The sequence below is a fragment of the Halichoeres trimaculatus genome, unplaced genomic scaffold (genome assembly GCF_033239565.1).
Source record: "Halichoeres trimaculatus isolate MK-OKI-2021-1 unplaced genomic scaffold, fHalTri1.1 fHalTri1_scaffold_1, whole genome shotgun sequence".
NCBI lineage: Eukaryota > Metazoa > Chordata > Actinopteri > Labriformes > Labridae > Halichoeres > Halichoeres trimaculatus.
The window spans coordinates 10,582,306-10,595,126 of record NW_027437179.1 but is presented as its reverse complement, the minus strand read 5'-3'; the positions used below and the strand labels follow the sequence as shown (position 1 = coordinate 10,595,126).

The 12,821-nt window shown below is 40.6% G+C and overlaps 1 protein-coding gene across 1 annotated transcript; it reads right to left on the bottom strand.

The window, feature by feature from the left end:
- Positions 1-3,249: 3,249 nt before the first annotated feature.
- Positions 3,250-12,604, bottom strand: LOC141797935 (ubiquitin-conjugating enzyme E2 variant 2-like). The gene is made up of 4 exons (XM_074679649.1): positions 12,540-12,604; positions 8,475-8,623; positions 7,339-7,464; positions 3,250-4,536 (listed from the first exon to the last, which is right to left on the bottom strand). Exons 1-4 carry the CDS (start codon positions 12,553-12,555, stop codon positions 4,390-4,392), a joined length of 438 nt encoding a protein of 145 aa, XP_074535750.1. The 5' UTR covers positions 12,556-12,604; the 3' UTR covers positions 3,250-4,389.
- Positions 12,605-12,821: the final 217 nt, after the last annotated feature.

Sequence of the window (12,821 nt, the reverse complement as noted above, 5' to 3'; positions counted from 1 at the left end):
AGCTGTTAGAGGGATTGGATGTGGAACTACGAGCGGACTCACCTTTAGGATGGTCTCAGTCAGCAGAAACATCACATCTGTTCTTTAAAGGAGTGACACGCAGAGGATCTGAATGTCAAGACAACCTTTTTGGATATCTGTGGAAGCTCCGTCATTTGAAAGAAGCTGAGTTTTAAATAAGTCTGATACATTCAGGACTTTGCAGGTCAACCTAACCCTATGAGGAGTTTTTCATTTTCTGACTCCTTTTAGAAGAAACAAGAAGCCATCTTTTTCTTTTCCTTTGTCTGCATTCAGGAGTTTCTGTTGAACACTGCATTACATCGTGCTGTCTGTTTCTCCTTGAAAGTCCTGAGCACGGTGTAAAAGGGAGTGAAGGGCACCCAGCTGTATCACCCACTGTGATTGATTCACTAGTCTCTTCTCCCCAGAGCTCAGGTCACGTGCCATTCTTTGTCCTGTTTCCCTGCAGCACAGAAGATGCAAATAGAAGCAACAGCAGCTGTTGGATGGGGATGCTGCTTCTGGTTACACTTACAGGAGCATCTTGCTGTCAGCTCAGGAAGACGGACGAGAAGCGCTGTAAGCAGAGGACACACTGGCCTCTGCTGAAGCTGGTTTTTACCACTGATACCTGCCAAACAATCTGAGTCTGTTAATGGGATATAAGTCTGCTGTGAGCTCTGGCCATTCTCACTGAAGTTTACAGCCATTACAGAGACTTTCATCCATGACCTGATGGTTTCAGCTCAGGCACAGAGGCATCATTCTCACTGAACTTCCTCCTTACATCAACCCTAAGGTCCTCCACTACTGCTAAAAGCTATTCACGTTTCTTGATTGACTTAAAGAAGGCTTACTTGTGGCTTCTTTGGTGACACAGTTTTGGCTTACAATGCCCTAAACCTACATATGACACCACACAAATCCTGCACAGAAAAAAAAACATCTTCCGTTTTGATTTGCAGTGACTCCCCTGACAGTTTTCATGTTTACTTGTCTTCACAGTTATGCTCTGCTGCACTTCCCTAAAACTGATCGTTCACATCGTTCAGCTCCTAAAACTGTGCTTATTCAGTTTTAACACTCCGATAAAGAATCTCCAGTCTCTGCAGTAAAGCTGCTCGTTAAAAAAAGGTTTGTACGAATTCATAAAATGATCCTCTGTACCAATAATGCCGTACAATAAAAACACTGATTTGTGTTCATGTCGGTTTGTTTTCTTGAGGAGGTGACTGTGCCTATCAAGCTTCAAATTTTAAGGCCTGAACATCATTTCTCCTGCTCACAAGTGCACTCCTGAAATGTTCACAGTGACAAAGGAAACAGTCCGTCTGTTGATAAATTGTGTGGTTTTTACATCATTTTTAGTAAAGCTTTAGTAAATATGCATCCTGTCAATGCAGAAAATACTTTTTTTTTTTTTTTAAAGGATAATAATTTAGATGTTATTTTTACCACAGCTTCTTGATAAGTAGCAATGATTTTCCTGAAGAAAAAAAAAAGTGTGTGTGTGTGTGTGTGGATGATTTTATGAGAGCAGCCGTTTTGAAAGGAGCCAAAATACAACTTAAGCTGCCTGTAGAAGAATGATAATCCTCAAAGGGGGTAGAACATATATTTTAGCTTCTTTAAACAGGTTTTTGATGAGACTATTTATCACAATGACTGCACAGAGGTCTTTGTGGATCAATTATGATATGTTTAGGGACATAAGGTTAAGAGGTTTCTGGGGTGTTTTTTGTTGAATTGGTCTTCAAAAAACATAATGAAATATCTACCAAGCCATCATTGTGTCATAATGCTCTGTATACCACAGTACAGAGTCATCATGATGAGTTTTAGGTCATTTTTCTAATAATAAGGAACACCGTAAATGATGGATTGGACCCCTCATGTCTGGACCCCCACCTCATCCAGCAGACTTGGGAAATTTGTGAAATCAAGTGGACAGATCTGTTGAACATTCAAAGGAAAGTCTTTGACTTCAGTTAAACAAGTCATGGGATAAAATTAGTGTTAAAAGTTCTCAGGAAATGTATTGACACTATACTAGAGACATGTGCTGCTGTAACTGCTGTAAAATGTGGACAAACCAAAATAAAATACTAAAGTTAAAGTAGATAAAAACAGAAAGACTTACTTCATCTCAGAGCAGCCATCAGCATGCTTTATGATCAGTGTTTAAAGACAAAAAAAGTCATTATTTTTAGATCTGTCAGGTGTTCTAATAATTTTGGTCAACACTGTATATTATTGTATTAATTCTGAATTTCTGAAAAGTCAGACCCTGCCTTTTATGTCTGCATCTGACTGGTTTAGATTTCAAAGATGAAAGTCAAAATTCTGAGATTAAAAGAAACCTCAGGAAAAAGGACAGAATTCCAACTTAAAACCAAGAATTCTTGGAAAAATAGACATTACTTAGACTGAAATGTCAGAACAAAGAAGGGAAAATAAATTCTGACTTTGAACAACAACAAGAAAAAAAAATGTATAGGTACAAGAAAATATTTCTGGTTGAGCGCTTGTTTGCTTCTGTACCACTGTCCTCTTCACGCTTCAACTTTCATTTTATTTTACAGGTCCACTTTGGAACTTCATAGACTTTCTCACTTCAAACTTGTTCAGGAAAGTACAGAAAGTGAACTGCAGTCTTCATTTTGTTTAACATAATCTACAGTCTGAAAAAAAAAACCTTAAGAATTCTGATTCATTATTTTCTCTGATTTATTGAGAACTACATGATAAAAGTCAGAATGCTGACTTCAATCTTGCATTATTGAGAAAAAAATGTGAAAAAAATGTGAACAATCAGAATTCCAAAATTTAAGTTTGAATTTTGACTTTACCTCAGAATCTTGTGTAAAAAAAAATCTGAATTCTGACTGTAAACCTGAAATATCTGATTGTTTGCCCAACCTCCAACCATTATTTTAAAGCAGTCCTTGTCCTCCTGATCCTTTCTGGTCTCTTCACTCTGGATTTTACTTTGGTCCACATGGAGTAACTTCTTCAATATCATCCATCTAACTTCAAACTTGCTCTCCCCAGAGTGAGTCTACTGTAGATGGACATCACCTCGGTCACTTTGTAACAGTAGAAAAACACGCTGTTTGGCTTTGGTGCTTTAGGTGATTTGTTTTTGTACGATCAGGATCCCTTCATTATAAAGTCTTCTCAGTTTAATCCTGCAACGCTGCAGTGAAGCTGAAATTAACCAAAGTGAATTATGACACGAAGGCGTGCAAAAGTAATAACATTTAATTCAAATAAAACCATGCAACAGGTCACCGTCACCCTGATTAGATTCAACCCTTGTTATAAAATAAACATCCAAATCCATACATTGCATTCAGTGGGTATTTTTACTGTATGAGAGAAGAGACGACTCAGGTCGGCCCAGAGAGTAGAGAAACCAAAACAAGAACCCAAAAACAACAAACAAGAACAATCACAGCTCTTCCTGCCCCGCACGGACCAAAGTACAGTAGTGGTCGTGCAATCAGACTCGAGATCTCTGAAGAGAGAAAGTACAAAGACCTGTAGCCCCCCCACCCCACCAGCCCACCCCTTTCCCTTCCCCCCACCCCGTCCCACTGGCTGCTAATAATCAATCACTATCACAAGCGCTATGAACCATATGGCACACAGAAGACAAGTCTGAGAACATGAGTGATGAGCCAGTAGTGCCTTGTTGATACATATGCCGCTGAATGTCGAGTAGCAGTTTATCCCCATGTACCGGACATGCACTCCTTTAAGAGACACCCGTCAAATTCACATCGTCGGGATTGCGGAAGCTGGGGACTTTGAGGCTAACGCTGGCTGGGATTTCAAGCAAAGCATTGTTTGGGGTACTATTTTTATCTTTCAAGAGGCTTGGTTCCATTTTTCTTTGTTTAAAAACACAAATCGGAATGGTTCAAACATTTAACATCTCAGTTCAGGTACATTTGTTTTGCTAAGTGATGAGTTGATCGTGGAGACCAACCGAGAGGAATCCAGCACACACACGACCGGTGCACTCAGTCAGGTCGTTTGTTATTGACAATCAGGATGTAGAACATAAAGATAATAAAATAACATTAGTTAGATGTACAGTATTCTTGTTTTATAAGAATGAATGGGCACTGGTGGAGGATGTCAGGCAAACATCCTTCCCTCTGGTCCAACAGGAGCCTCCCAGTTAGGAGGAGGGAGTCAAGAGTCTTGGATTACATGATGCTTTGTTTTCTTGAAAGTGGTAGAATTTGTGTTAAGTGTTACAGATGTTGTGTATGTCTGCGAGTGATTGTGTGTGTGTGTGTGTGTGTGTGTAAAGGTGTGTGTGGGTGTGTGGGTGTGTGTGTGTGTGTGTTAAGCAGGGGGAAAGCAGCAGAAGGAGCCTCAGTTGCTGTACACCTGGCCTTCAGGTGGCTGGGTCAGCCTGTTGTTCTCTTTCGTCATCATGTGCTGTCTGAGCCCCTGCAGTATCGTCCGGATGTTGTAGGAGTTTTTCCACTTGGACAGCTGCGTCACTGCCTTTATTTCCACCTGACGACAGAGGAGGAGAAGAGCAACGACGTTACGTCACCGCCTCAACGGAAGATTTACAGTGGCTGGCAGGTGTCAGGCGATTTGCAAAAAGCCACAACACAATGGTTAGTTATTCCATCGAACACAGAAAAGTTGTGAAAGTAAGTTTCAAAATGGCTGTGCCAGCTAGTGTGCTTTGAAACTCAGGTTGAGAAACAGAAAGGTGACGTCACAATGATTACCTTCATTTATTATACACTCTATGATCCAAAAGCTACAAATCAAATCAGGGGAGATGTCCAACACAGGGTATGCTTGTGTCATAAAGGCACTTTCAGTGGATGGTAGAATAAAGCTCTAAGCAGCAGCGTCAGTGCTGAGCCTGAATGTGGTGAAATCAGTAAAAAATTAAACTGTTCAATATGTGGTTGAGGAATGTGCTTTTAAATAAACCCCAGGGTCCTGAGATATATGCTCTGCTCCAAATCACGCACTTACATTAAATGCACTGTGTATACACACTGCACTTTGTGGAACAGTGCATGACATTGTTCAGGGAAGTGTTGTCCCAAATCAAGCCCTGCTGCTTTGACCAGAAACTAGGATCACATTTCAAAGGTGTTCCTCTGATTTTCATTGATTACGTTCATCAACCATCCTTTGATCCGTTCCTGCCCCTTCCTCCACGAAGCCAATATGGCGACCACTGAGTGTGAAAAGTGTCCACTGCTCCACACTCAACTTTTTGACTGTTTTGAGTGCGCCAGCTGAGAAGTCGAACAATGCTCTGGAGCTTTTTTACATGTATCCCATGAGAAATAGAGAAAAGAAATATTTAAAAACAGCTGTTTCTGAGGGTTAGGTATTGACCTGTGGACTGACTGAACTGGTTCATCCTTTGTTGCTATTACAAATGTATGGACACTAGGGACGACCTGGTCCCACACCTCAGATCAAACTAATCTGTAAACAGATGTCTGGATCATTTCTAGAGATGGGTACCTTTCACATTTGAAACAATACAGTACTGATACCTGGCCTGGCAACCGGTACCGGTACTCAACAGTAACAATTTTCAGAACTTTTTTGTGTTTATGTGGTGAAAAATATCAATCTGTTAAATGTTAAATAATAAAATGTAGGTTTGTTTCACTTTAGCATATTTATTTCTTGAATATATAACCTTAAAATGCTGTGTTCATGTCCAGCATGGTTTATCACCGACCCTTCCACTCCCTCACAGTCACAAGGATGTATTAAGGTACCTAAGCATGGTACCTTTGGATTTTTTGTGAATCAGTACCTTTTACTTTTGACAGAATTTGGTCGGTACCTATAAAAGTAACTGATTTGGTACCCATCGCTAATCATTTCCACTCTGCCTTTTGACACTGTAGCAAAAAAGTTTGTTTTCAAACATTCTACATCAGAACATCAGATCACTTTATTGATCCCAGATTGGAAATTTATTTTACAGCCTACAGCTGACATGGAGGGTATTTAAAACATGAGCTTTATGTTGTTTAAAGAGCATAAATCGGATCCTTTTAGGTTAAGGGCTGATTGGTCAGCAGTAAAGAAAGAGAGAGCAACAGGAAACGACTCAGACACAGTAAAGAACGTTAAAGGACACGAGGAGCTGGACGAAGTAAACTAGAGATGTGGCTTCAGTCACCAGCTCTGAGTTTTAGCATACAAACATCAAAATGCTCACTCCGTCAGACTCCAGCAGGCTCTAATTGTCAACAAACACTGATCCAGTGTCACTGCTGCCTATGATCAGGGCCGAAGGATTTTGGAAAATAATATAACTGCAAGTTTTTTTTTTTACCAATATTGCGATCGCAATTTTGCATGCATTTTTTTTATTTTGGAGGGGGTCATCTTCTGTGTTATTCACTCAACACAAGCAATAAGTCATGACCAACAGAGGAGAAAGTCAAGCCTCCAGGAGAAATAGAGCTGGTGTCGCGGGATAAGTGACGATCCTTTGTGTTGCTCCACTTTCCGAGAGCAGATCGGTTCAATCTGGCACCCATACAAAAGGGTCCCAAAAAGTGAGACGGCTTGTCTCGGTTATTTGGGGATCTGACTCGGGATAAGTCAGTGGAAACACCACAAAATGAGCGCCGTACCAAGACGAACCAAACCGGTCTGCTTGGTGGAAATGCAGCTATTGTTTTTCTTGTCAAGTGCTCTGTGGCATTTTTCAAAATAAAAAGCACAGAAGAATTAGCTGTTATGTCCTCCATAGTAGAAATGTATGTACCTCAATACAAGTTTAGGAAACAACCTGGGGTTCTGCCCAAAGTCAAGCACCATAAAAGTAACATAAAAGGAACAAGTAACGTAAAAAGTTTCTTTCTGTTGAGGGTAACTAAGTAAAGTAAGGGACTACTTTTTCAAGAAGTAACATGTAACGAGCAAACACTACTTTTTAAAAGTAACTTCCCAACACTGGTACCAAACCATACAAAATGAAGTGAACAAGGGGTTTGGCTTTGCCAGTCACAATCATTCAACTGTGTGGATCTCTGTAGCTGTCAGGGGTTTCACCAGAAAAACCAGCAGATTGACTTTTGATGGTTTTAAAGAGCGAGTACTGTTAACTCTATTCCCTCCAGGTCTGTGTACATCAAAATTTTTTTTGTTTGTCTCTAATTGCAGCCTTTGCTATTTAAAAATTGCATTCTGTTATATGATATGAGTTTTAATTCAACTAATTGTTCAGCCCTACCTATGATGCGTGAGTAGGTGAGCACAGTTTTATAAAACATGAAGGAAAAGAGGAAAGGACGCTGATGAGGTCTTGATACTCACCACACCGTTTGAAGCGTGTACCCCGGACATGTTGATCTTGTTCACAAAGCGGATTTGAGGGGGGTGTTCTGGGTATTTGCTTCCACATTCTATTTTCAGACTGTACATTCTACCCTCATAGGCAGTCTGCAAACAAGACAAATACATGAATGAAACAAGTTAGCCATCTGAGGGAGTGATGGGAATTTGATCTTCATCTTAATTATTTATCATCACTTTGTGTAAATATAGATAAAACACAAGTCACACCTGTAAATACAACTCAGTCTCTCTCAGGAGGGAAAAAGATTCAGCCTGTCAACATAAAAGGTGTTGTTTTGTTGTTTCCTGTAATGGTTTCAGGGAGTGTGACCCTCTTATTACAGCTCATCCTCAACTCTGCTGCTTCTGCTGCTTCTGCTGCGTGACTGTTTTCTGATCAATATTCAGAATGTCACATTAAACCTCTCATTATGAGCATTACATGAGCAGCAGCTTCATGGAGCTCACAGCAAACACTAAGCAGGACAGGAATGAGGCATCAACACAACATGTTCCCCTTTGTGGGCTGCTACAATGACCTGAGAAACCGGTGGTGTTTTCCAACCTGTGGATGAAGATAGGCAGCAGCATGTGTCTGTGACAGGGGGTGGGGCAGAGAGACACACAGCAGAGGAAAAGAAGTGCTAATTTTGCTGCAAAAAAACAAAAACAAAAACATCCTCTACTTTTCTTGTTGCGCAATCTCTGGAGTGTAAAGCCTGTCTTTTTTTTTGATTAACCCTTTTATGCACATTCTTGACCAGCACAGCTCCCCCTCACTTTTTATCACTGCAGCTTTGCTTTGAAAAGTATCTAAAAATCAAAACATTTGACAACCTTCCCGTTACAATCTTGAGACCCCATCAGAAAGGACAAGCTGTCTTCAGTAAAAATAAAAATGGGCTGGAGGGGGTCAAGGAGGGTAAGGATGTGGGTTAAAAAGAAAAATGGTACAAGTCATCTCATCTCCTCATCACTGATATTGTATCAGGGTAGACATTTCTGTTGACTTGTATTCCAGTTCACTGGAAACAAAAATGGTTTCCCACAAAAAAAAGAAAGAATGAGATGTCTCCTGTAAAATAAAAATGTTGCTTGCTTTGGAAGTGGCTCACCTTAGCTGGACCAATGATCATGCCGGTCCAGTGAGTTAGCGTCATGTCATCATCATCTTCCAGGCCCCAGCTGACTGTGCCATCTCCAAAACCCTTCTGACCTTCTTCCAGTTCATCCAGCAGCCGGAAGTTGCGAGGAACTACAATGCCTTCAACACAAGGAAAAATGATTATAGACTTTCAATTAGAGCCCGACTGATTAACTGATCGGGCCGACCGATAGCCTGTCATCGATTAATCAACATCGGCCAAAATGTAGCAGATTATAAAAATTTTTGCTCCGTGGAGATTCAGTCACTCCTGCTCCTGTGTGTCTGTGTGTTGGGCTGCACACTGCCCGAGTGCCCGCCCCCTCCATCCACCATTATCTAATGTAAGACCATAGAATGACGTTTTAACATTGTGTTAGTTGCTCATCGTGTGTTTACAGTTTGACTTTTTTTTCTACTTACTGTGTTCAAAGTTTGACTTCTTCATTTATTATTGTGTTTACAGCTTGTTCTTATTTATCATTGGTTTAAACTACAGTTCTTATGTTGACAGTTTTTAAGTTCCTTGTTTTAATTCAATAGTGTTCTGTCTCTGTCTTGAATCATATGTGTATTATAATAATTTGTGTTCATATACAGTATATATCCTGTGTACATCAATAAATTTATTACATATATCTGCCCATATATCGGATATCGGTCGATATATCAGATATCAGCTTTTTTTGCCCCCAGTATCAGTATCAGCATCGGCCCCAAAAATCCCATATCGGTCGGGCTCTAATTTAAATACACTCATAGCACATCATACTTCTCTGAGAGATAAGTCCTATTAAAATAAATTTGCCTCCAATTCACTTTCAGAGGCAGAATAACATTTTTCTACACGTGATCCTGAAGAAAAAAGAGGAAGTTTATGCATCACCGCGTAAGCTGCTACAGGTTGTCTGACTTACTACACCCTCAGGCACAACCCAGTAAAGGCCCTCAGTGGTTGCTCCTCAGCTTACTTGTTCTTCAGGATTTTTGCTGGTGTCTTAATTGTCTTCGTTTCTGTCATTCCTGAGGCGCAAAAGTGATTCTATTTTCCAGCTTGTGAATAAGTGTGGACAATTCAGTAAAAGTTAAACCAGACAGGGACCAATGGAAGTATACTATAAAAAGGCCTAATCTGGTTATTAGCTATGAGAACATAAGACTCAGTCAAACCCATCTGTGAGAACTGTGTGTTGTTCTGCTCAAACAACTTCAGCTTCATAAACCTCAGCGTGCAGTATAACTAAGGAAATGGTGTCAACTTAAAACTATATGTGCAACTTTCATGAAGCGTAAATTCAACCACTCTGTGGTTAATCATGCACGCTCTTTACACCCATTTGAAGTCTACAGGTGCATTTCACCAGCAGGAACCAGGGACCAAACTGAGTTCCTGGGTAGTCAAAAAAAAAAAGTCTCTGTTCATGGGGGAACTTTAATCTTTTATTCAAAGTATCAATCCGTTTATTTTATTCAAGCTATCTTTTTACTGTTGAAAAAAAGTTTATTTTTAAAATCTGGCAACAGGAACTTAAATCTCAGCATGTTTTTGTGTTGTTTTGGTAAAAATGTCTTGTGAGCTTTAAAGTGATACTCCGGGATGGAACAAGTCGGGTCCTATCACAAGGTTTAGGGCAGAAATTACCCCTACAGCAGTGTTTTTGTGCAGCAGAAGCCCAGAGCGCTCGCACCAAACACCCCCCCCCTGCTCCTCTGACGGTTTCCTCTGCACTCAGACGGGGCCAATTTTTACTTGACCAAAAAACAAATAAACGGACTCCCACCAAAAAAATCTAATATCGGTCTGCATTCACGCTTTATTTAGAGAATTTTCAGCGCGTTTCTTTCACACAAAAACACCGCTAAATAAGGCTCTAGTTCTCATCGTGTCTCTTCGTCCTGACAGACTACCTGCGTTTGTTTATATCTGGCACGCCACATGCGTGGACTGATACACTAAGCTGCGAGCGCCTCATAGCCAGCTGTGGCTCTGCAGCGGAGGTAGCGCCATTTTACGCCACGATGAGAACTAGAGCTTTATTTAGCTGTGTTTTTGTGTGAAAGTAACGCTGAAAATTCTCTAAATAAAGCATGAATGCAGACCGATATCAGATTTTTTCGGTGGGAGTCCGTTTATTTGTGTTTTTGGTCAAGTAAAAAATGTCCCCGTCTGAGTGCAGAGGAAACCGGCAGAGGAGCAGGGAGGGGGTGTTTGGTGCGTGCGCCCTGGGCTTCTGCTGCACAAAAACACTGCTGTAGGGGTAATTTCTGCCCTAAACCTTGTGATAGGACCCAACTTGTTCCATCCCGGAGTATCACTTTAAATATGAACCACATTCACTTAACACGTCAAGAAAAATGTCTCAATTCAAGATATCAAAAGACAAAAATGACCTCAGACCCTTATAATGATCTTACATCTTGTTGTCATTCATAGTTTCAGTTTCTAAATATGCTTCTCAACAGCAGGAACTAGGGTTTACGTTTAGATCATGGGTTTAGAATAGTACCTGCTCAGGGGTGACTTTAATGGCCCTTTTCCACTAGCACGCCTTGGCCCTACTCTACTCTATTTGTTTTTGCTTTTTGTCAAAAACCGAGGAAAGCAGAAGAATGCTGCAGGCGTCTTGTTTTGGTCGCGCTCATGACTCATCGATGACGACATTGTCTGAGCAATCAATAGCCGGTAGTCGTCATCTTTAAGTATCGACTCAGCTCGCTTGGAACCAGAGCAGAGTATGTACGAAAACCAACTTGTGATAGGAGGTACCAGGCCAGTGGAAACACGCTGCAAATCAAGTAGGGCAGAGTAGAGTAGGGCCAAGGCGTGCTAGTGGAAAACAGTCATAATTCTTCTTTCTTCAATTTTGTTCTATTTAAAGCCACAATTGTATTGTTGAAAGACCAGCTGGTGTTTAACATTTTTTTCCAGATGTATTATATTTTAAAAAACTGCACTTATTTCAAGACACTTAACAGGTATATTTTTCCTCTGGCTTTTTTTGTTTGTTTGTTTTTTTAATATCTTGATTTAAGACATTTTTCTGGTCTTTTCGGGTGAATGTGGCTCATGATAAGTCTAAACAAACTTTCGCCCTCACAATAGATACAAACACTTGCTTATAGTTAAGTTTTAACAGTGTGTACCATGTTACAGGCTTTTAAAGACCACTCACTCAGAAGGATGGACTGGTTCATCAAATGTTAGGAGATTTGTTGAACAGCTTTTTTTTTTAACGTGTCCTTTCCTCAACAACAAAACAGTGGCTTTGGTTAATGAATGGATAAATAGCTAAAAACAGTTTACGAGTTCATCCCTGAACTGAGACTTTTTCAACTACCCAGGAACTAAATTTAGACCTTGGTTCCTGCAGTCCAGACGCACCTGAAGCTTGGCAGTACTCCTCACTAGCTGCTTCCAGCAGCAGGTAACCCTGTGTGTCAGTAAAGATAACACTCTGACCGACACACAGGGAGCGTTATCATACTCCCTTCATTGTGACACTACAGGAAGTTTTACAGTTACAGGGTGAGAAACTTGGTTACGAGCTTCCTTTGAGCTTTTCTTCCGGATTGCAGTGACTTTTGAGTTGCTGAACAGGGCTTTCCTGACCGGCTAACATTATCTTAGCAAACAACTTATCAGACCATCAAGCTAGTCACGGGCGTCACCGCACACAGAAACTGGTCTCCCATCGATACCTGGGGAAAATGTCACCTGTGGTGTGGATTTAACTCACATAAAAGCTCTGTCTCTGCTCTTTCATCTTCATAAAGTCATCTTACACCCAGGCTGATGCAGACAGCCGGTTGATAATAACATACAGTGGGTTAGCTGAGCTAGCAGATGAGCCAGCTAGCGGCGTTAATGGAAGCTTCTTCTTTCAAATAAAACCCCGTTTGGAGTCAAAACTTCACTCCAGCTGGACAGTGTGAATGTTTGTACTTTTATGATGCTGGTACGCTATGTTGAACACTGTGTCCCATCAGAGAAATGAACAAAAAGGTGAAGTCTGAACTGAAGCTTAAGTCGACTTACCTGATCCGGACGCCATTTTTGTCTCTGTCTCACGGAGGCGCGCACGCACAATAATAATTTGCGCGTGTCCGTCCGCAGACAGAGGAAAAACTTTTTTTCTGATTAGTTTATTTAGTTCAGAGAAATGAAACAAACATTTATACACGTTTCTGTTTCCATTTTAAATCTCCAAATCTGATATGCTACTAATAGAGAAAGATAAAGGCCCAGCTCAAAAAATATTATCGCATGTGAAGAAGTGTACAGTTGAAGGCATCGACCATAAACCCATAAAACAATCAT

Bases quoted from the DNA above. Each gene is read 5' to 3' on its own strand.
- LOC141797935 (XM_074679649.1), bottom strand. The intron at 7,465-8,474 runs GTGAGCCACTTC...TCTTGTTTGCAG, and splicing joins TGATCATTGGTCCAGCTAAG to ACTGCCTATGAGGGTAGAAT. The intron at 4,537-7,338 runs GTGAGTATCAAG...CTCTGTCGTCAG, and splicing joins TACACGCTTCAAACGGTGTG to GTGGAAATAAAGGCAGTGAC.